Genomic DNA, 24,572 nt, shown 5'->3' with positions numbered 1-24,572 from the left:
TCGGTCTGACAACCATAATTTGTTTACAAAACCTTCCTCTACGTCTGCAAGATTTAATATGGCTCGGCTGTATTCTAGACGCGTATTAAAGTCCCGTGGACTCAATTGTTGCACCAGCTGGATTTAATACGGATGCATTTGGAGATCTTGTTTCAAAATGCGCTGCAGTGATCGTCGTTTGATCCCTAGCTGCAAAAAACGTCTTCGTGTTGAAATTGTTGGTGTTTCGTGAACAGTTTCCTGCCCACGTTGAATCTTTTCAGCGGGTCTTGCTGTTTGCGGCCTTCCCTTCTTGCGGCTTCTACTGATCCTGTCTCTTCAAATTTGGCTACAAATTGCAATATCGTATGGTTAGAAGGAGCATATATCTGACATTAAAATATCGTCGGAAGTTTATCTGAATAAAAGTGATGATTCTTCCATTTTCTAAATGAAAAGTTACGATCTTTATCCTTTCTGCAGGCGTGTACCGCTCCCTATCGAAACTCCCAAGTATTTATTTTAATCTAAAAAGAAAATCAATAAATATTAATTCCAGAAAGAATAATTGAAATTAAAAATCGTGAAGGTACTTTTGCCCCTCTGTATACAGGGTGTTAAAAAAAGAGTGTAAAATATTTCCGGAGGTAATAGTATGAACCAAAATAAGCAGAAAAGTCTTAATAAACATGGGTACGCAAAGTAACGGTTGCGGAGATATGGACCGCTATTCGTTTTTCAAACATTTTATTTTATTAGGAATAAACCGACAAAGGAAGCTTTTAACAAACAAAAAACGTTCAAAGTGCCCTCCGTCCATTTCCAAGCAGGCACGACACCTTCGTCTCAACGATATTCGAACTCTTTCGAAAACACCCTCCTTGGTTTGGATTTCTTGACACTTTTGATTAATCCGTAGCTACAGCTCTTCCAGGCTATTTACAGGAGTACCATACACTAATGTCTTCAAATATCCCCAAACAAAGAAATCTAGAGGGTTCAGATCAGGCAATCTTGGAGGCCATAAAACAGATCCGGTCCTTCCTACCCATCTATGTGGAAAAGTTTGGTGTAAATGCTCTCTAACGGCCATGAAAAAATGAGCTGGAGCACCATCATGCTGGAACCACATTTGTTGCCTCTGATTGAAAGGAATGTCTTTCAAAAACTCATACAGTGTGTTCTGCAGAAAGTTGAGATAAGCAGCGCCTGTTAATCGGTTTGGTAAAACAACAGGACCTAGAAACCTGTCACCTACAATAACCATCCAAATGTTTAAGGAAAAACGTGCCTGATGTCCAGATTCTATTAGAGCATGAGGATTTTCGTCGGCCCAAATATGCGTATTGTGAAAATTAAACACTCAATTTCTTGTGAACCCGGCCTCATGAGTAAAAAGAATGTTTGCAAGAAAACGAGGGTCTTCAGCATCATGACGTAGAAACCAGCGGCAAAAAACTAAACCTGCTTGATGATCATTTATTGGATTTAAGGCCTGTACTCGTTGCATATGGTATGGATAAAGCAGTTGCTCGTGAAGGATTCTCCAAACAACAGGACCACTAATTCCTACCTCGGCTGATATTCTCCGCACACTCGTACCTGAATTCTGCTCTACCAGCGCTAGAATTTCTTCTTCTGCTCTAGAAGTGGATACCGACCTTGGTCTTCCGGATAAATGGCACTGTTTGCTCAAGGAACCGGTATCACGCAATCTTTGATGAATTCTTCCAAACATGCGATGTGAAGGAATCTGGCGATTTGGATAAGCATCAACATAAAGACGTCGCGCTTCGGTGGCGTTCCCATTAGCACGACCATACATGAAATGCAGTCTGTTAATTCTGCGTTAGAGTAACCACCCATAGCGAAAGAAAACTTGTACACTGAGAACAACTGTCAAATACGTACTGTTTATTTCACTAAACATCAACCAACTATTATAAGAAAATACACAACGTTTTTGTAAAATAAAAAAAGGGGCTAAAAACATAAAACATTCTATATCTCCGCAACCGCTCCTTTGCGGACCCATGTTTATTGAGACTTTTCTGCTTATTTTGGTTCATATTATTATTTCCTTAAATATTTTACACTCTTTTTTTAACACCCTGTATGTAGACCTGATTATTGCCTAAAACTGAACTAGCAATCTTTCTGTTTTCTACAAAAAAAAAAACGAGATAAAGAAGCAATACACAATTTACGGCTACAAATATTTACCTCTTTTTATGTAAGATGTATCTGCAGAATGATTCCAGAGGTTCTGAATAAATTTTGACAATTTTGATTATTATTAATTTTTTGCGTCATTTAAAATGCTTATTCATTCAATCAATAAAAAAATTTCCCCATGGTATGCTAGAGTCAAATGATATAATTTATTATTCTTCACAAAAAAAATCCGATCCGACGAACCTTCGCAAGCCCAAACCCGAGAACCTGGAAATTGGAAATGATAAATATGTATTACAATAAATAGAGTACAGGGCATCCTACTAAGGTCGGCGAGGTACGATATTAGGAAAAGTATAGGCCCTAGAACTTCGGGAAACAAAATTTGATTAATAAATCGACCAAGAGAAATCGCTGGAAATAGTTTTCTAGTTCGTTAAGTATCTTTTATTTAAATGAAATAAATACTATTCAGAATTAGCGTCCCGATTTTTTCAATATAAACCTCGCGTTTTTGTAACAGTCGTTCCTAAAAGTCATAAAGAACAGTTGCAAACTTTAAGGCTAGTCTTTTTCTTTCCCATGTCAAATTTTGCGTAAAAAGAGTGTTACGTGATTTATAAACATTACTATTTAGTATACAGTATAGTTACAAATTAAATTAATGTACATTTAAGTCGGTGAAAATATAAATAAATTTATAAAGTAAAAATTTAATAAATCATTTTTAATCGTCTAAATCCTTATATGTACATGCTACAATTTCATATTTTCACAAATTTCATATAATTCATCTGCTATCTCCTTCATTCTTTGTGCGTATGCCCCCACACATACAACAATCTGCTAACTTGCTCCTTATCTTTAAAAATATTTTTCAAATTTTCTTCTGGAAACAACACAAATTGTAAAATCATAACTGCGTGGCAGGGAACTTGAGATCTCATATATTCACAGCTCTCCAGGAACTGTTGATAAGTATATATCTTCTGCAAATCAATTTTATATCTTTGTAAAATGTTCGACAGTTCCGAATAATATTCCCGAAGTAATTTAGATTTGTAATTTGTTCTGGTTTCTTTGGTCGTGGACATGTAAAATAAAAGCATTAAGTTGTGAGCAGGGGGGCAGTATCTGGTTAACTGATAATCCACCAAATAGCAGTCGATTGGCATGTTGTCTTTATAATTTTTAAATAATATATTGCTTGCCCAGCAGTCTCCTTGACAAAGCACGTTTCTAAATCTATAAGATTTCTTCACTTTTTCGAAACGCGAGTCGAATGCTAATTGACCTCTCTTCTGAAATTCCTCCATTGAAAATTTCTTAGGAATATTAGGAAACTTGCTTAACATGTTTAAAAATGTTGTAATTGGACAGTCAAAAGTTTTTTTAGCAAGAGTTTCCTTTTTACAAATAGTTTTTTCCTTAACGTTATCTGGATATTTTACATCAATCCTTACAATTTCGTTAGTTTTTTTGGATAGTAATTCTTCATAGAGTAAGGATGAAGCATGAATTTTATCTAGTTGCTTAATTGTAATTAACAACATTTCATAGCTGTATGTTACACTTACATGAACAGTTTTATAATTCATCATAGTTATGTCTTCGAATATTAACACTTCATTGGTTCTTGAAAAATAACACTTTGGTAGAAAGTTCGTAATATCTCCTAATCCTAAATCATTTAATTCCGGTACGAACTCCAAATAATAGAATTCTTTTTTAAATGAATCTGTTGCTAAATCTATCGCCATGTCGTTGTAAGTAGGAAAATATTTAGTAAAAAGATGTATCAATTTAACCGTGCCATCAGATTCTACTTTGCATGCTACTGTTCATTAATAATTTTCGCAATAAAAAGACACACGTCTCCGTTATGTAGAACTGATTTTGATATAAAGTTGAAACTGAACCAATTTTTAATCATCTTTTTTCTAATGTCACGTTATTGAAATTAGTAGTACTAACTTCTCCCAATATTTTCTTCCTATAATGTAAATTATTAAATAGTTCTTTATTTTATCTTTGTGTAATTTATTATAAAATGTTGTTAAGGGTGTAAAATAAATTAAAGAAATTATTTGACCAAAAATATGTTTTTTTAATTCGATTTTCAATATTGTGTAGCATATGCTATGAATCACAGTGTATTTGTTGTCCTCCTTTATAAGTTAAAAAAGTGGTAAATCAGATTTGTATTATAACGTCTACAACTAGTGTTAATAAATTCAAATTTTATTTAGTATAAATCTTTTTTCTAAACACCGTGTTTTAAATCAAAAATATCCAAAGTGAACATTCAAATATACTCGCAATAATCCCTCAAATCCTGAATGGACTCCTTCAAACGCTTGGTATAAGACTCATCCTTGTCTTTGTGTGCTAACACCAGATGGCTCCTGTCCTCGAACAAAGCTTTTTCGTTAAGTTCTCTATCCGAAAAGTAGGCCTCGACTTCGTCGTTGCTTATCAGAATTAACGGAAAATATATCGCCGTCTGGACAATAGCGAAGAGCTTTTGTTCTTCACAGCTTTCCATGAAATTGGAGAAAGGAATGATATTGTTTATATTAAAACCGGCCATTTTCAGATGTCTCTCCAGGTAACTGTAGTACATGCCAATAACTTTGTACATGTTGTCTTTCCTGAAATCTCTGTTGGTGTTCAAATAAAGAAACGAAAGCACGTCCTGAGCAGGTGGTACATATCTGCCACATTGAAAATCTACAAATTTACATCCACTTATAGACTGGTCCTTTGAATCGTATTTGAGCAAAAAATTCGTTGCCCACAAGTCGCCATGACATAATGTGTTTCGGAACTTCTTGGAGGGCTTCACTAGTCTATAGATTTCATAGCACAAATCCTTGGCAACCTTGGAGAAACTTTTGCCTGACACAAGCTTATCAGAAAAGTCAAAAATATCGATTTCGTTCACTACACACTTGATCGAAGCCTCGACACCTTTTGCATTGACAAAATCTTCGCGGTCATTGAAGAAAGATTCTTCTAGCTGTTGCTCGAAGTTGTCAATTAGTCTATAGTGTTCGCCTAGCTCAGCAGATCGTTTCTCTTCGTAAATTATGCTACTCGCATGCAATTTTGCTAGAGATTGAAGCACAACTAGCACACTTTCATAATCCAAGGTTTTGTGTTTATCTAAAGTCTTGTAACCTTCACTAATTAAATTATCTAGAATTAAATACTTGTTATACTGAGCTATGTAACAGGTCGGCGTGACGCTAGATATTAGGCTAATATCGCTAGTTTTGAATATATCGAAAAGCTCATAGACGAACATTTCTTTTTTGAAAGCTCCGATGCCTTCAGCAAAACTTGCTGGAGCTGCAAATTTCGGGAAAAACTTCAAGAAGAACGAAATATTCCTTTCTTCCCCTTCTGCATCCAGTAGTGAAACGTGTAGGAGGCTATGGTCTCCTAAAAGCCCTATCCGTTGGATAAGGGGTTCGAGGGTGTATCTCAAAATCACAAGATTTGATGTGGAAAGTTTGTTTTCCACCGTCTTGGTGATATCATCTTTACATATTTCTTCGAATTCTTCAGCTTCGTTTGTGGGGTGGTCGTTGTCTGTCATACTCAGCAATCTACAATCAAATTTGTTTTACTATTTAGTATCTAGTAGATGTTTTTGCGGATTTTAAAAACGTAACATATTATAAGAAAAACTTATTTATTTTACATTACAATTACATTTTATATTATTATAATAATTAAATTCATTAAATAATTTGCTGTTATTCTAACAGTGTCTTAATATTTTATAATAAGTCAACAAAATAATTTTCCGACATTGAATGAACTGAATCAATTCATAGAAAACTGAATCTATTATTGAAATTGGTAATAAGTAAATCAATGTATAAGTACCTATTGATTTTTACTATTATAAATTATGTTAATTATACATTTATTTCCTGAATATATGAAATATTATACCATCTGTCGTCGTTAAATATAAAATTCAAGCAACCTAAGATAATACATACAACGTGTCCCAAAAGTATGGAAACAGCACAATAACTTTCGAAAAATGCATTTTGAGGAAAAATGATTGAGACAAAAGATTTAGGATTTTTCCCTGGCTATTCAATGGTGACCCTAGATTTGACTTCGACTTTGACCTTCAAAGTTATTTCAAGGTCAAGTTAATTTTTTCAAACAGGATACCCTACTTTTGATCCCGGAAATGAAAAGAGCGGAAAATTTTACGTTCGGATATGTCCTTGACCATTTTCCAAGATGGCGGATCCAAGATGGCGGATCCAAGATGGCGCACGCGATTCCAAAAAATTAGCCGATTTACGCCAAATTTGGTATGGGGGGGGGGGTTTGGAGTCGCTGATTACGAATTTGAAATCTGTTTTTGAGGAATTTTTGTCCAAGATGGCGGACGCGGTTCCAAAAAATTTATCGATTTACGCCAAATTTGGTATAGGGGTGTTTTTGGGGTTGCTGACTACGAATCTGAAATCTGTTTTTGAGGAATTTTAGTCCAAGATGGCGGATCTAAGATAGCGGACGCGATTTCAAAAATCAACCGATTTTTGCCAAAATTGATATAGTGCGGTTTTTGAAGGTGAAGGTCACGGTCAAATCAAGGGTCACCGTCAGATAGCCAGGGAAAAATCCTACAATGTTAGTTATGGTCATTTTTTTGCAACCCGTTGTTTTCAAGACAGCGCGCCAAACCATGTGTGACCTTGATTTGACCTTTAATGACCATCAGAGGTCAAATTCAGAAAATGGTCAAGGACATATCTGAACGAAAAATTTTCCGCTCTCTTCATTTCCGGGGTCAAAAGTAGGGCATCCCATATGAAAAAATTAACTTGACCTTTAAATAACATTGAAGGCAAGGTCAAGGTCAAATCTAGGGTCACCATTGAATAGCCAGGGGAAAATCCTAAATCTTTTGTCTGAATCATTTTTCCTCAAAATGCATTGTTCGAAAGTTATTGTGCTGTTTCCATACTTCTGGGACACCCTGTATATTAATTGATACATACAAAAATGAAATAAAAGATGTTGATTAAATATTATAAAACGATCATTTTTTATTGTTATCTAGTTTCATATATTTAAATAGTATTACGATGAACAATAACTTGTCAAGTATCTTGTGGTATCATAAGAGAATAGAATATATTTATAATTACATTACTAAAGTCTCCCTCAAACGTAAACTCAAGCCACGTCTTTGTCGTCTTTGTTTTTAAATCTTATTGTGGCTTAAAATATTATATCGTTCTCAATTAGAACAATCAGGATAATTTGCAAGAAATTATTTTAGCTCGTTTATACTTAATTTAATTTAGTCACATTGTCATTTGTCTGTAGGAATTTCTTACCTTCTTTATCGAAACTCTCAACAACAACGGCAAATTTTATCACAAGAGCATAACCTAACACTTAATTAATGACTATCATGAATACTTAACTAGTTGGCAAATGTTGTATCAGACAACCCAAGGTTATCAGTGTTATCGTGAACTAATATTTAATTTTTATGTACAAGCTATAAACAAAGGAAGGTATTTTGGTTAAATATATATGAATAATGATATTCACGTATGTTTACCAAAATTATGCAATTTTTACACTAATACTAATGACTTGATTAGAATACTTGGCGCATTATACATACATTTAACTATTAATGTTTGTTTCCGTCAATAAATCGTCAATAAACGATAGTTATTTGTTTAACTACACCACATTTAAACTTTAGCTACACCATCAATAAATTCAAGAACTGATATCACAACTTTAAGAATATATGGTGGATGGAAATCTTCAACGGTAGCTGAAGACTACATTGAAGAGTCAATAACTCGTAAATCAGTTGTTAGCAAAAAAAAATTCTTACTGCCAGTACATCAAGTGCTGGAAGCGATTTTTTAAATAACTCAACCACTTTGAGGCTTCAATAGTTCATAAACCAGCTACTAGTTAAAACACCAACCTAAATAGATGAAGAAAATGTTTCAAAACAAACAGGACAAAGGATATCCCTTACAGGCTGATCTAATTTCTCTATAAATATTTACAATAAATATAATTACTTTAGTTAAAGAACGGCAAAAAAATTATTCTAATGCCTAGGCAGTAAATGTGCCTAAATAATAAATAAAGACGTTGGCAATATGTATATTTTCTCAATTTTATGTAATGTGTTTTTGAAAATGAGAGAGTAGATATAAATTTTCGTCACGCCTATAAAATGTTTGCAGGTAGATGACCTAGACATGAGAATTGGAATCCATTCGGGATCTGTGCTATGTGGTGTCATAGGATTAAGAAAATGGCAATTCGATATTTGGTCATCAGACGTCAGACTGGCTAACCACATGGAATCAGGTGGAAAACCAGGGTAAACATAGCATCCTCAACAATATCCTTATATTTTTCTTCGCGTTATTTTGATACCGAAACAAAAATTTTCCCTTGAGTTTAGAATGCGATCGTCATTTACTCTTGAAAGTATTTAGTAGTTTCGAATCGAATCTCTTCATATTGGGCAGTTTATTCTTCAATTTATGTACTTTTAGGCAGGTTCATATCTCAGAGGCTACTTACCAGTGTCTAAATGGAGCATACGAGGTAGAACCAGGCAGTGGTCAAGACAGAGACTCATACTTAAGGGAACATGATGTCACAACTTACTTGATAAAGCAAGTAGAACCAATGAGACCTCGGAGGCGTTTGACCTCCAGACCCAGGTAACTTGATGCTTGTTAGAATCTCATATAAATCGTTTATACCATTTAACAGAGTTAGATTTGCTATTTGATTTTCTCTGACAGCATATTTTCTAACAAACTATGGCCTGAAGAAGATATCAAAAGTGGTTTCAGCTCACCAAAAACTCCTTCCACACCGGCTTCACCCCCTCCGCCACCCTCAAGAGAAAGAAGCGACAGTGGGATACAGCACAGTGCGGTAGAAGATGAAAATACTACGGACTGGACCCCAGAAATACCTTTCGAAAACGTAAGTGAGCTGTATTCATTTTTGATGCACTTTTCAAATTTATATTTTAGTTGCATCGCGCTTTGTCGGGCGATTTAGACGAAGAAATGGACACGATTTCTTATAAACAGAAATATGAACCAAGCGATCCAAGGTTGAGAAAAAGAGGATCGACCCTAGCCTCCACGGCAGAGCAGATTGACGATATTATAGATCACAGTATAGAGATAGAAAGCAACAAAAGAATGAGAAATGCCAACGTCAATCCGTGGACCCTCAGGTTCATCGACACAGATATGGAATACCAGGTAATTTTTCAAAGTGCTCAATATATTTTGTAGTTGTTGAGAAAATATATTTTCAGTTCAGTCAGTTAAGGGAAGACATGTTCAAATCCAACATGATATGTTGCTTCATTATTTGGTTATTCATCGTGATTTGTCAAGTAACAATAACCAATCTAGAAGAGTTCGTAATAACTTCTTTAGTAATCGCAACGGTAATATTGACTTCCACATCGATCCTAGTAATGGCTGAGGAATTCCAACAGTTTCCTGAATCGCTGCAACGAATCTCCTCCACTCTGGTCCACAACAGAGACAGAAGAACCGCCTTCATTTGTGGAGTCATCGTAATAATGTCCCTAGCTAGTTCTATTAGCTTAGTTAATATCAATTCCAAGAATACAACAGTTGCAACAAATACTACACCGACCGCTTCTTTCGCTTACCTCGTCCGAAATGCGGAGACTGCACCAAATCAATCCATTGTGCTGAATCTTTCTGTAAATGCCACCATCAATAACAATTATACCATAAACATAAGTAATAGTTCAACTTGTGCAGGGGACTGCATCAAGAACATCCTTGAAAAGATAGGATTAAACGAAATTATAGAAGATGCGGAGAATATCACCAAATTGACAAACGCAACGTCGCAAGCAATAAAAAATCTCAATAAAAAACTGTCTAATATTAGTCATCTAGTTGAAACCAAGGAAGTTGTAGTAACAGAAAAAAATATTACTTTATTCCGAAGAAAAAGAAGCACTGCAACTACTACCACGGATATACCATTAACAACTGATAATACATCCACAAATGTTCCTGATACTGGGACTAGTACACTACATAGTTGCAGACATCCCGAATACATAGTCTTCACATGGGTGCTGTGTTTGATTGCACTTGCTACTGCTCTGAAATTGTACTATTTGATAAAACTGTTTCTGGCTGCGGTGATGGTAGGGATATACACAGTTCTAATCCTCCTGCCATACAATGAAGCTTTCAATAATCTTCACAGCAAAGTAGACGAGTGAGTTGTATATCATTTAGTAGGTATTTATGTGTTGAACATTTTTAGAAATATTCTTTTTTTCCAGTCAGGTGATACCAATGTCTGCCCAAATGTTAATATTGCTGACTGTATTCTTCCTCATGGTGGCATATCATGCCAGATTGGTTGAGGTCACTTCCCGATTGGATTTTTTGTGGAAACAGCAAGCAGAAAGGGAACTCAATGACATGGAAGAAACTAGGCATAATAACACTCAGCTTTTGAAGAATATCCTGCCAGATCACGTGGCGCAACACTTTCTTTCTAACGACAGAAACGGAGAGGTAAATTCATCTACAACTTTTTAAAATGGATTATCAATTTTAGCTATTTTAGGAATTATATTCTCAGTACAGGGAAGAAGTTGGCGTTTTATTCGGAAGTATACCAAATTTTACAGACTTTTATTCTGAAGACATAAATAAAGGCGTTGAGTGCATTCGCCTTTTAAATGAAATAATAGGTTGGTACATTTCTATTCGCACTTCTTTGGAAAATTCCAGAGTGCTGTTACAACGGATTTTATTTTTTTTTTAGCTGATTTCGATGAACTTCTCGACGAGGAACGATTCAGTTCGATAGAAAAAATAAAAACCGTGAGTGCTACAGCAACGTATATGGCAGCTTCTGGTCTGAACCCCACGCATAAAGTAAGAATACTTTTAAATTTACATTGCTTTAGTGAAACGTAAATATACAGGGTTCTTCACGGTAAGTGGCCTATGACCTACGTTTCAGAGGAATCCAAGACAATATGACTCTGAAATTTTGTTTACGGGGGTTATCAGATATGTTCTCTTCAATGAAAATAATACCATCAACGTAGCACTTCCGGCTGTACCGGAAGTAGCTGTCAACTTCTTTATTTTAAATGGAACACCCTATGTATTATTACATTATCGACAAGATAAATTAAAAATAAGTCAAAATTGTTAGAGCTTCCCTTTACCTAAATCTAACCGTTTTCGAGATAATCGTCATTTTACAAACAAATTGACAGATGCAAGCGTTTCGAAAATTTCTTATATCTTTCGAAAAGCAAGTGAAAGCTTGCAAAACTTGCTTGGAAAACGCTTGCATCTGTCAAAATTTCTATAAAATGTCGATTATTTCGAAAACGGTTAGATTTAGGTAAAGGGAAGCTTTAATAACTTTGACTTATTTTTAATATATCTTGTCGATAATGCAATAATATATAGAATGTTCCATTTAAAATAACGAAGTTGACGGCTACTTCCGGTATAACCGGAAGTGCTACGTTGATGGCATTATTTTTATTGAAGAAAACATATCTGATAACCCCCGTAAACAAAATTTCAGCATATTGTCTTTGGTTCCTCTGAAACGGCCACTTACCGTGAACAACCCTGTATAAATAAAACTTCTCTGAAGATAGAGACACCTGAGTGTGTTTCCAAAGCAACACACTGCGGCCAAAATTTTTTTCTAATAAATACTTTAATTCGAGGCTGCAAAATATCATATAAATTGATGTTTTCGAAAACTGTCATAAAAAGTCTATATTTTTTAACACCTAGCTGCAAAATAGTTTTATGTTCTAGAACGCCAAAGTCTTTTCCGTTCTAGAACATAAAACAAATGTCAAAATAATTCGTAATTTTTTCGAAACTTATTTATGATTTTATTAATTAAAGAATATACATACATTTTAAGTACCTAATATAATATTTCTATACAAAACAGTAACTTCGTGTAAATTGAAAGTGCCGATATCGCAGTGAGTTATATTTATGCCAGATCCAATGCTGTCAGTTATTGTAGCTTTCCGTTCTGGTGTTCAATAAGGCTGCTGCTGAAATTGTTTAAATTTACTGCGCACGTTGTATTATTGGCAAGTTCCGAAGGCTCTGCTGAAGTGGTAACAATTTATTTGCGATTGAAATTTAATTTTGTATTAAATGTTCTATTGTCTCCGATACCGTACTAGAACGCCAGCCCCCTAAAACAATCTTCGACTTGTAGTAATTGCCGGACGTAAAGCACAGTATTTGCGGTATATCTTCATTTGGTCTGGACTTGAAATCACAAAACATCTCGGACCATGAGTTTTCGAATAGGGAGTTCTTATAATAATATTGATATATATGATTGAGTCTTCCCCTTCTATATCATCGATCGTTATCTTTATAAGTAGATCATCTCTTCCCCAAGCTCCACAAAACACCAATTATAAAAATAACCTGAAAAGTAGTCTAAAATTAGTTAAATCAATCGATTTATATTAATTTGAATTACCTTTTCTAGCAGAAATCTATTATCAGGTGCTTCTTGTAAAAATCTCTTAATGTCTTCTTTTGTTAGAATTCTGCTCCGATTTAAAAGTCGTATTTAATATTAAATTATCTGATTATTTACTAGTTAAGGTTGCAAAAGAATGGGTTTACATTGCTGTTGAAACCTTGAAATTTTCTGAAACAGGTTAATGTGATAATTAAACAATATTTTGCTTGTCTCAAACTAATCTTTTTATTATTTTTATTTTTATATGTATATTTATATTATATTATTTTATTATAAAAGGCTTTGGTGTTATCACATATAATTTATTGCATTAAAGCGTATTATCCATTAAAAAGAAAATATACAGGGTGTTTCAATTAAAACGTCCCACCACACAATTACCACCACCACAATTAAAATATCGGAATTAAAAAAAAAGGAAAAAACCTGAGACACATCGATTTTATCTGACGACCTTCTTCAACAATTTCTGGAAAAAAAAATTGTTTAACCAAGTGCGTTTAAAAAAAATATTGTAATGTTTTAGAACGCCACCATAAAAAAAATCGTTTTAGAACTGATATACACAATATGAATGCAAGATTTAAAAATATGTTATCCATGCCAACACTAAAACGTCTTTATTTCAATGTTTATCAAATAACAAACTTGCATTCTACTTTGATTTAATGTCAATATTTAAAAGTTGTATTTTGCCCAATAAATATTTTCTATTGCTTATGTCACATTTTATTTTTTATTTCTTCTTCTAATTATTATTAAATTTAATTCCAAATTTAGGTACCTAATGTTTTGTGAAATTACTGATTTCTGAAAATGTTTAGAATGAGTTTGAATTTAAGTTAAAACCGCGTTTTGCGAAAGTATAAATTTTACAACAGTGATACTCCTTTGTGGACTGTGGTGGACTGGTGGACTGTCTTTGATATGTTTTTATTTTAGGACTGTCGAAATTCTGATGGTCCAGAACATCTTTGCGCTCTAGTGGATTTCGCAATAATGATGCGCCTGAAACTAGAGGAGATAAATAAGGACTCATTCAACAATTTCGGCCTGAGAGTGGGCATATCTTGCGGTCCACTTGTGTGCGGGGTGATCGGGGCTAGAAAGCCAGTGTTCGATATTTGGGGAGATACAGTCAACCTCGCTTCCCGTATGGACTCGACTGGATCTATCGGGACCATACAGGTGCCTAAAGAGACTGCACAGGTAAGATAGAATTGACTTTATTTTTCATAATACTTAACAACAATCTCTTAATTATACAGGGTGATTCAGTGATAATGTCGTTAATTTTAAAGGAAGATAGGGAAAAATGAATAGAATACGAACATGCGATGAATAAAATTTTAAAATGCATATTTCCGCTGAAAAAAATATTTTCACATCAGTATTTAAATCTCTTTTCGTTCCGCTCCTGACCGCTGATCTACAAAGGTTTATCGAGAGTGAATCTTACTGTATTCGGTCACTAACCTAGCTTTTACTGCGTTTTTAATAGTGATCGACAAAAACAGACCTTTTTACCTGGAGACATGAATGAATAAGAATTTTTGTTTATTTTAAATATTAACAAGTATTATTTTTTGTTAATAAAAATGAATAATAATCGTTTTTGAATGTTGGATTATTGCAATTTAGAATTTATAATATTTTCCATTTTCTTTATGTTTTATAATAATTGAATATATATTTTTAGTATTATCATTGTATAAGTTTATACAATGGTATTATGTTCAATTAATTATTCAGTTTGTAGTAATGTGACTTATTGCTTTTCAAAAGTAGTATGGTACCTACCTATACCTATTTAATATGGCAGAACGGCTAAAACAACACTCACCAGTCCATAATCCGTAGCACTTTGTTAATAAAATGATGATGCACTGCACTTTGATTTTGAAACCGATTACAAGACGACTGTGGAAATCGGCTGTTTCTCTTCAACGTTCGAACGCTCTGTGGTGCGCCGGCGCGTTCCAGTAAGCAAGTGTGATGCAGTTAACGGAAGTTAAGGGGTAACTTGCTTATTTTTTAAAAGGTCGAGTAATTTTTTTCGATTTTGTCTTTATTAGGACTTCCGAATACGTGGTTAAAATTAATGACATTATGACTGAATCACTGTGTATACACAAAAAAAATTGAGTGTTGTTAATCTCTGAAATAAAAACACAAACCACTGGTAATAATAATAAAATTTTGACTATTATATTGGACATAAGAAGGACAATGTAAATTCAATTTAAAAAATTATAATTCGATTTTAATATTTTTCAGCGTAGTGTTTCCAAATATTTTGTATCGTCGCTGGTATGTCAGTTAATAAGTTCACTACGAGTTCGACTGATCTATTTTTTTCTATATTCATAGTTATTTAAGTAAATAACTGCGTGCAAACAATTAGTAAAGAATGGTAAACTTTTCATTAACATATTCAACATTTGATAACTTTATGAAAGTATTTCTTGATAATGGCAGGTATACAATTAAAATTTTAAACATCAAGCCTCAGGATATTAAGGAGACTCCGACAAACCTAACATCTATTATATGGTTAGGCTTGTTTTAATCATAAAACATATTGGAAAGCTGTAAACCTGGTACTGGCGGCAAGCACAATGGTTATGGAAATTTCTAAAACATAGCACAATATGACTGATCGCGTAATCACAATTACACATTAATGTTAAAGACTAAAAGCAGAAAATGTTGTTCACATGACTAAAATTTCACAGTTACATATTTTCATACCAATATCTTTTCCTATGTTACCTATACTTGCAGATCCTAGGTGTCAGAGGATATGAGCTCAAGAAACGAGGAATAGTAGATGTAAAAGGAAAGGGTCTTATGGAGACATATTTTGTCATAGGCAGACAAGTTAAGCGGCCGCCGAGTTTCCAGCGACAGCCAAGTCATTATAGTAGCTTGGCAGCTGTTGTGTATGCTCTGGCTCAAACTAGGCGGAAACACACTGGGAACACACGTAAGTCTAGATTCTAGAACATAAAACACACTTTTGTACTTATTTCATCAATTGTTTCAATATTTCCTTGTTCAATTGTTTGGAATTGGTCTATTGATTTTCAAATAGGACTTTCTTACGAATTTATTATTCAGCTTATAGGTATTTAAAGATTTTTTCATTAATTTGATGGAGGACAATTCTTTAAGATCACAAAGATTATTTATCAAGATATCGTTTTTCAGCTGGGAGCACGGTGCTAGGGCGAGCGAGAACGCAGCAAAATGGCAGCAAAAAGATCATGAATTACAGCTCCATGAGGATCACTCATAAAACTGGAGGGTATCCTGTTAGGAGAAACACCACTAGAGCCAATCAGAGGAATATGCACGCAAGGTACAAGAATACATTTTCAGCCTCAAAGTGAAATAAATTTTGAGAAATAATTCGATTCGAACTTTTAAACATTAAAATTTTTAAAAAATGCGGATTATTTGAAATAAAACAAAATATAAATTGTAGTATGTATACAGGGTGTTCCAGATCCTTCAATTAGGCGTTTCTGGAAAACTACGCGTACTAGAATTCTGTAAATTTATGTACACGGATTTTTCCTAATGTTCTATCGATTGAAAATATTGGCGTCGCCGTGGAACTTCCGGTTCTACCGGAAGTAGACGTCAACTCGCTTATTTCAAACAGAATGTACTATTTTTTATTTAATTTTTGGATTCTACATCGAATTTTAAGATAAGTTTCATAACCTTACTTTATCCTTAAACTCAATAGTTTTTGAAATATTTTGACTTTTTCAAAATTTTTTAAAAAAACATACCTATACTTAATCAGTTCTATCTCCTCCAATTTTTAAGATAGGAAGCTGAAATTTTAGATGGTCAATACCAAAACGTGTCCAAATATCTGGAATATTCGAAAGTTGGTGCATGTTACACAGGGCGTCAAAAAAACACGGACCAATTGTGTCAAATTGAAAGTTTAATAACTCGCTTATTTTAAATAGAACACCCTGTGTTTTATAATGCCAGTAGATGCACCTGTTAATTCTCTTTCCATTGGTATAAGCATTCCCTATACCTAAATCCCACCGATTTTGAGATATTTGAACATAAGTACAGAGACGAATATAATCCGACAGTTAGCTGTAGGTTGGCTGTGGAAAAACATTTAAATGTCACCAAGTGTCATTACTTATTTAGCAGATTTGCTGTCATTGCTGTAAAGCGAGTTTGTCGATTTTCCAAGTGTTTTCAATAACAATGGCACACTCTGGGTACACACACGACGACTTTTTAAATTTAATTATCATTTACGGGGAGTATAATAGAATTGTTAGTAGATCATGTCGCGTGTTTGCAGAAAGATTTCGAAATAAACACAGACCAAGTCATGATATGGTCAGAAGACTATTAAAGAATTGTTCTGAGAATGGAAAGTTTCTCCCGAAACATGATAAAAGTAAGACATCAGTGGACAACGAAGAAAATGAAGTAACTGTATTGGCATTTTTCACCGCTTATCCACAGGCTTCAATTAGAGATGCATAATAAATTCACGTATATCAATAGGAACTATTCACAGAATTCTGAAGAAGCATAAATGGAACCCATTTTCATTTATGTTACTACACCATTTGCAACCTGACGATTTACCCCGACGTGTAGTCGTCGTGTGTGTACCCAGAGTGTGCCATTGTTATTGAAAACACTTGGAAAATCGACAAACTCGCTTTACAGCAATGACAGCAAATCTGCTAAATAAGTAATGGCACTTGGTGACATTTAAATGTTTTTCCACAGCCAACCTACAGCAAACTGTCGGATTATATTCTTCTCTGTACTTACGTTCAAATATCTCAAAATCGGTGGGATTTAGGTATAGTGCTTATACCAATGGAAAGAGAATTAACAGGTGCATCTACTGGCATTATAAAACACAGGATGTTCTATTTAAAATAAGCGAGTTATTAAACTTTCAATTTGACACAATTGGTCCGTGTTTTTTAGACGCCCTGTGTAACATGCACCAACTTTCGAATATTCCAGATATTTGGACACGTTTTGGTATTGACCATCTAAAATTTCAGCTTCCTATCTTAAAAACTGGAGGAGATAGAGCCGATTAAGTGTAGGTATGTTTTTTTCAAAAATTTTGAAGTCAAAATATTTAAAAAACGATTGAGTTTAAGAATAAAGTAAGGTTATGAAACTTACCTTAAAATCCGATGTAGAATCCAAAAATTAAATAAAAAATAGTACATTCCATTTGAAATAAGCGAGTTGACGTCTACTTCCGGTAGAACCGGAAGCTCCACGGCGACGCCAATATTTTCAATCGATAGAACGTTAGGAAAACTCCCGTATTTAAATTTTCAGAATTCCAGTACGCGTAGTTTTCCAGAAACGTCTAATTGAAGGTCTATCTGGAACACCCTGTATAAATTTTTAGAAAATTTATCAATTATTTCAACGTTTCCATTATTTTTCCAGGTCTCAACCAAACATGAGGCAACTCTCAGGCTCCGGCTACTACCTAGAGAACATGAAGTCCATGAAGTCCATCGACAGAGACCCCACGTCCAACACGATAAATCGGATGGCGATATCCCAATCAGCCCCCCACACCCCCGTCTCGGCCCCAAGCCACAACGAAGCGTCCATCTTCAAGTCCGTACCCCGTTTACTGTCCGAGCCTATCGTGAACCGTTCCAAGAACTCTTCTCCAAACACCAAGACCAGCAAGCTGGAACGGATGACTTCCTTAGCCACGGACAAGAAGACCGACGGTTACAATTCAACCGACCAGAGCGACAGCTTCAAGATAAAAAATTCAGGAGGGGTGGTACCGGTGCATTCTCCTAAACATTTATGTAAAAGGGAGTCGAAGTTTTCTCTGAAGTCCCCACTGATCAAGCGCGAGACTAAGATCCAACTGGAGAATTCCTTAAATAGGGATAAACTGAACAAAGTGCATTCGTTGGATGGGACGCATGTGTAAATTTTGTTTGTGTACCTACCTATGTATTTATTAGCCTAATCTTCAAGCTGTCTTTGATTTAATACAGTCCAGTATTTGTCCAGTATGACAGTAAAATAAATCCTAGGCTTAGGGAAAATTAAATCTAAAATATATGCCGGGCATACAACTACTCCAAGTAATTTGCATCAGTTGATTAATTTACCTAATTACAACTATACAGGGTGTTCAGAAATGTTGAGAAAAAATTAAGGGGTGATTCCACACTTAAAAGTAACTGTACAAGATCCTGCGAAGCAATAACGTTTTTTCTTATGGATCATGGGTCTATCGTCCTTTGATTTTGAGATTCAAAGCGTCAAAGATGATTTTGTAAATGTAGGTAATTTTAGCCATTACCTTCTCCAAAAAGCAATGTACTGCCCTAAAATTTGGTACAAATATGGTGGTGGTTTTTGAAGGTGCTAAGTGCGTCACTGTGATTAGTTTTTAATCATCTGCTAGAGGTCGCTAGCTACTAACTCTCCCACTGACATTGTATGAGCTAACTTTTTTGAGGTTAAGTTTCGTACAGCGTATTCATTGCACACAACAGAGGTACTCTTGTTAAAATCACCGAAAACGCATCAGGTTTTTTTTTAGAAAACCATACTTAACCCCCATTATCAACAAACTTCTATTCCTTAATGTACAGGTTGTCCGGAATTAACTTCAAGGATAGTTTTCTTGGAAGAATAAACCGATTTGGAACAAGTTGCATTAGTCTTGCTTCCTTAAAAAGTTACAGGTCTTCAAAAAATTTGTTTTATTTTATTGTGGACAAAACCAAAAATAAGCACTTACGTTTCTAGTCAAACCTTAACCTGTATTAAGAGACACCTCTCTCTTCTTCAGAAGAAACCCTAAAACTAGAAATTAAGTCATCTGTCTGGTATTTATCAAGTGTACAAAAAAGTTCGTCACGTTTCCAATAGATGTCGATGTCTAAAAGACAGTTATGAGTTAGTTACCAATTATTGTACTGTTGCCTGTAACCTACGTACACAAGATATTTATTAGGAAAATAGATAGTGTTCTTAACTAAAATGAAAATGGAAGTAAATATTGTGCATATACGGCATTGTCTACTTTTCGAGTTTCACCAAGGAAACAGTGCAGCTGAAGCTCATACAACTATTTGGTTGACTTATGATGAATGTATTATTGATGAAAACACGCGTCGGAAAAGGTTTCGAAAATTTTAAAACGGAGATTTCGATTTGGATGATAAACCACGCTCTGGTAGTCCTCAAAAAGCCAGTGACATTGAATTGCAAGAGCTACTGGACCAAGACATTGCACAAATACAACATCAACTTGCACTGACTTTAGGCGTAACCTAATAACAAGCTATTTCTGAGAAAGACTACATGCGTTAGGGAGAAGTCAAAAAGAAGGAAGAAGGGTCCCACATGACTGAAGAGCAATGTGAAAGATGAGTTGACACGTATCTCTCATTGCTTTCAAGACAGAAAAAGAAGAATTTTTTGTAGAAATTCGTTACAGGAGATTGAAAAATGGATTTACTATGAAAATCCTAAACAGCCGACATCAACAACACCAAACCGCAATGTTTACGGTAAAAAGGTATTGCTCAATGGGATTACTGGACATGGGCGTCGACCAGTGATATTGCAGCATGACAATGCTCGGCCCCACATAGAAGCTCCGTTGTCTCGCAAATCATAAATAAACAGCTATGGGAAAGTTTACCACATCCGGCGTACTCACCAGACATTGCACCAAACGACTACCGCCGTTTTTCAATCGTTACAAAACAACTTAATGGAGCAGTAATTCCAGAACGAATATGAGTTTTGAAAAGTAGTCTTTGAAATCATTGCGTCAAAAGACCAAGCCTCTCGCCAAGGAATCTATGAGCTGCCTACGCGTCGGGAGAAAGTAGTAGAAGCTAATGGTCACTACATTTAATGAGATTTGTAAAAATCACGGGACGAACTCTTTTGTACACTCAATATACTTACTGTGTGCACTGATGTACGGCTTTCTTGAAGTATTGTAGATGGTATTAATATTGAGTTTCCTTAAGAATCGGCCTATTTTGTTAGTACATCTTTAAATATGGGGCAGGCATGCTGACGCCAAATATTCAATTTCTTTCCTTGTCCTTAAGTGTACTTCTGATGGCTCTTTCATTATTTCTGATCTGTAACTGATTCCTCTAAGAACTAATCGTAAGTGCTCGTTTACAAGTACAATAAGTATTCTTAGAAAGACAGTACCTATTAAAGATTTCTTTATGGAAAAAAATCAGCGCTCTCAAAACCTCCGTATCTTGTAGCCAGTAAATATCGTTGTACGTTACTGAAAATTCCAATTGATCTCTAATTCCGCTTTACCCCACTTTCCCCTAAATTTTAATGGTCGCCTCAAAAGGTATGCGTTTTTTCATCGGAAACGGTTAACGTTAACGACTTGGAATAACATAACATTTTTTGTAGCATACTTTAATAACCTTTAATGAAGCTTAAGGTTTTAACATTTTTATGATTTCTTTTTTTTTTTTCGTCAACAAAAGTACCAAATTTGAAAAAATCTCTTGACTGAATCAATAAAGTTGTCACAATATTAATTTAAAAAAACCTCTGGTGTTATGTAACTTCATTAATACTGTTTTCAAAACAGTGTTGTAGAAATGCATTACTTTTATTAGAATCACTCCCTAAATGATTTACTCATAGTTTGCGGACTCCCTGGGAAAAATTTTTATTTCTAAAAACGAAGAACCAGACTTTAACAAAGGACGTTCTATCCTTCAGTATTTTACCAGAAATCACCAAGACTTTTTTCTGTAACACATAATTTACGGAAATCTACTTTTTATCAAGTACCTACCTTGAGTCATGTGTTAAAGTTTTGGAAGGATCCATTTTAATCGTTGTCCTCTAGCTAAATCGACGATATTTTTTTGAATTCTGTCCTAAATAAATATAAACCAAGTAACACAATTTTTAATTAATAATCCTTTACGACTGATGAATAAATATACTTGATTAATATGAAGATTGATTTTAAGGTTGAATTCATTTTGCCTGTCAATTTTAATACAATCTTTTATACAATAACAACAAAATAATTAACTAAATGAAAGCAAACATGAAAATCAATTATATAAAGTAGGTTTTAACCAACAAGATGCAATTTGTTTTATATTTTTGTAAAGCTATTAGTTCTCTAACTAAATAATATGTGTACATGGATGTATTTCATTAAAGAAATCTAGTCATTCCATTAGAACATGTAAGGACGTTTAAAATCGTCTCTAATTTTTAACTGTGTATTTAAAATATAAGAAAAGTGTATACATTAAATAATATATAAGTTTATTGATTCCGTTTTTTAAATCTTGCCCATTGCTCCCTATACAGTCATTAATTTGTAAATTATTTTTGTTTTTAGGATAGTTAAAATGTATTTCATTTGTGTAAATTTTCCACGTGTATGTAAATTTTCATTAAACATGCATTCCAAAGTAAAATCATTTTTTAATTTTTAGTTATTCAACGATAAACAGGTTGATAGATAAAACATTGCAATAGTAGAAATTTACACTATTTTTTGGAAAAATTAATAACGTATTGACATCAATTTAAAATTTGAATTAAAATCTTTCAAAAAAAAAGTGCAAATTATTCATCGAAAAATATTAACTGTTTTCAATCCCAACAGAAATTAACACAATACATATTTACATAATAGTATATTTGCAACAAGAAATGTAGAATTAGAAGTTCTTATTCTTTTTATTTAATAAATATGTATGTAGTTTATTATTACTTCATTTTAAAGATATTAATAAATTCAGCTTAATTTAAAAAAAAATTGCCAAAAAATCATATCAAAACGGTACTTTCATGCGTGTTCTTGTCGAGGTTGAAAGTTTGATAAATCTATTTGAATTAGCCTAATACCTTTAAAATGAAATTAAAAAAGTTATTTTCCTGCTCATTAACGTAAAATTTAATTTAATTCAAACAAAATGAGCTGTTGCAATGCATGTTACTGTCTGGTTAACCACTTCCACAATAACCAAGCAAGAAGATCAAGAACACAACTTTATGGCCTTCCGAAAGTTCAAGCCAAACTTACCACTCAGACCAATAAATAATAAGTGCTACTGAATCAGCTCGTTATCCAAGTCGTTCGATACATGTCACACAAAATTAAAAATCTAATGTGAAAACACCATTTTAAAAACGCTGAAAATTTTATCAAAAAATTATTTTTTGGATTGTACACCAACTGTTCAATTAAAATGAAATTTTTTTTGCAATATTTGTTAGTTTACTATTTTAATTAAGAAAACCATAAATTTGACATCATCATTTTCTAGTAACTGTCATACCTGCAAAGCTGTGATAAATCCTTAGGTACTACTTATGTGTATCTATGGGTAGAAAAAATAATTTAACTTGAATTAAATTTTTCCATACTGACAACAATATTTAAAAAATTATTTTTTATTTCAATAAATCAAAGCTATAATATTTTACAAAATGTTAAACGAGTATTTTATATATTAAATTTAAAGTTTCCAAAAATATCTTAAACCAGTTTTGTATAAACACCAAAGTTAATTATTGCACATTCACATAGTGCGCAGTAAGGCTCATTTAAAGGACATAATCCTGTCTGCAGGAGAAAATATGAGTATTACCAATAAAGTAATAAATACATGAGACTAAAACTGTGAGCAATTTTACTATCTACTTAATTTTTCCCACTTTTTCTAAATGAAACCCGATAATAGATTTATGTATCCCCCTTCTGTTGTGTTAGGGAGTTTTTGGAGTTTCAATTTCATGTTAATGTACGTACAAATCGGCTCCAGATGATGCGGTTACTTGCCAAATATTTACCCAAAAAATGTAATATGAGAATGACAATGCCAACATGTGTGTAAATTTGCCAGAGTTCGCATATTTGGCGAACGTAAATAAATGCCGTATAGTGTGGATGATGCATATCAACACATTTGAAATCAGTACAAGACTATTCAACAATATTTAATAAAAAAGACAAAACTGAGTTACGAATTTCTATTAGGTACGTGAAAAATAAGACAATATGATCTACCTTTGTGAGACCCAGCCAAGTACAGCTTTCATAAATGATTACAGGGCACGTGACCGTCGAGCTTAAACAACCAACATTGCACATTGGTACTGTCAATTACAAATTCCTAAATCTTAGCGTCATCAATATTAGTGACTGATTTACAATGAGCAATAACCAACCGTTGCATCTACGCTCGAGATAATACGATCGCCGATAGGATGAATAAATTGTCGTGAAAAATTGCAACAATCACAAGCAGATGAAACAGAATTTTTTGTTCTAACGTAACCTTGATGTTATTGTTTCAATAACTTTTAATTTTACCAAAATTTAATTGCCAACGAAGAAAACAAAATCACTGTTTCAAACAAAATTACTGGTCATGTGGCTTATAACCATTTATGTAGGATCTGTTATGTGGGCTAGCAACTAAACATGTGGTATGACGTCTCATCATAGCTTCCAGTGAGCCCATTGATAAGTGCATACATTTAGGAATACTTGAATAATTAAATATTGTTTGGTATTTCACATATGTACCTTGTATGTACGATACAACTTGGCCAAACCATCTAGAAATATTTGACATATGTATTTGACGAATGTTTGTCCAATGACCACATCATGTGAAGCCGGCTTAAACACAGTGCTCAGCCTTTGACATTAAAACTATTAACAGAAATGTTGATTATTAACAAAATTACTTCTGTTGAATGTAAAAGACCCACATAATATCAAAGAACTC

The 24,572-nt window shown here is 33.9% G+C and overlaps 2 protein-coding genes across 2 annotated transcripts in view; one reads left to right on the top strand and one right to left on the bottom strand.

Moving 5' to 3' along the window:
- The window catches only part of LOC108912049 (adenylate cyclase type 8), a 122,404-nt gene extending 100,304 nt beyond the window's left edge, over window positions 1-22,100 (top strand). Inside the window, exons 11-22 of the mRNA XM_018717206.1 lie at window positions 8,412-8,551; window positions 8,730-8,900; window positions 8,985-9,171; window positions 9,222-9,458; window positions 9,515-10,467; window positions 10,535-10,772; window positions 10,825-10,951; window positions 11,026-11,138; window positions 13,693-13,959; window positions 15,535-15,736; window positions 15,961-16,111; window positions 18,223-22,100. Coding sequence (XP_018572722.1) covers window positions 8,412-8,551; window positions 8,730-8,900; window positions 8,985-9,171; window positions 9,222-9,458; window positions 9,515-10,467; window positions 10,535-10,772; window positions 10,825-10,951; window positions 11,026-11,138; window positions 13,693-13,959; window positions 15,535-15,736; window positions 15,961-16,111; window positions 18,223-18,730 — 3,294 coding nt within the window. The 3' untranslated portion in view covers window positions 18,731-22,100. The remainder of the gene's footprint in view (window positions 1-8,411; window positions 8,552-8,729; window positions 8,901-8,984; window positions 9,172-9,221; window positions 9,459-9,514; window positions 10,468-10,534; window positions 10,773-10,824; window positions 10,952-11,025; window positions 11,139-13,692; window positions 13,960-15,534; window positions 15,737-15,960; window positions 16,112-18,222) is intronic.
- Window positions 4,378-7,585, bottom strand: LOC108912051. The gene is made up of 2 exons (XM_023454626.1): window positions 7,530-7,585; window positions 4,378-5,765 (listed from the first exon to the last, which is right to left on the bottom strand). Exon 2 carries the CDS (start codon window positions 5,753-5,755, stop codon window positions 4,460-4,462), a length of 1,296 nt encoding a protein of 431 aa, XP_023310394.1. The 5' UTR covers window positions 5,756-5,765; window positions 7,530-7,585; the 3' UTR covers window positions 4,378-4,459.
- Window positions 22,101-24,572: the final 2,472 nt, after the last annotated feature.

This window comes from Anoplophora glabripennis, unplaced genomic scaffold, assembly GCF_000390285.2.
Source record: "Anoplophora glabripennis isolate ALB-LARVAE unplaced genomic scaffold, Agla_2.0 scaffold363, whole genome shotgun sequence".
Lineage (NCBI taxonomy): Eukaryota > Metazoa > Arthropoda > Insecta > Coleoptera > Cerambycidae > Anoplophora > Anoplophora glabripennis.
The sequence above is the reverse complement of the archived record's forward strand: the minus strand, read 5'-3'. Positions and strand labels throughout refer to the sequence as shown.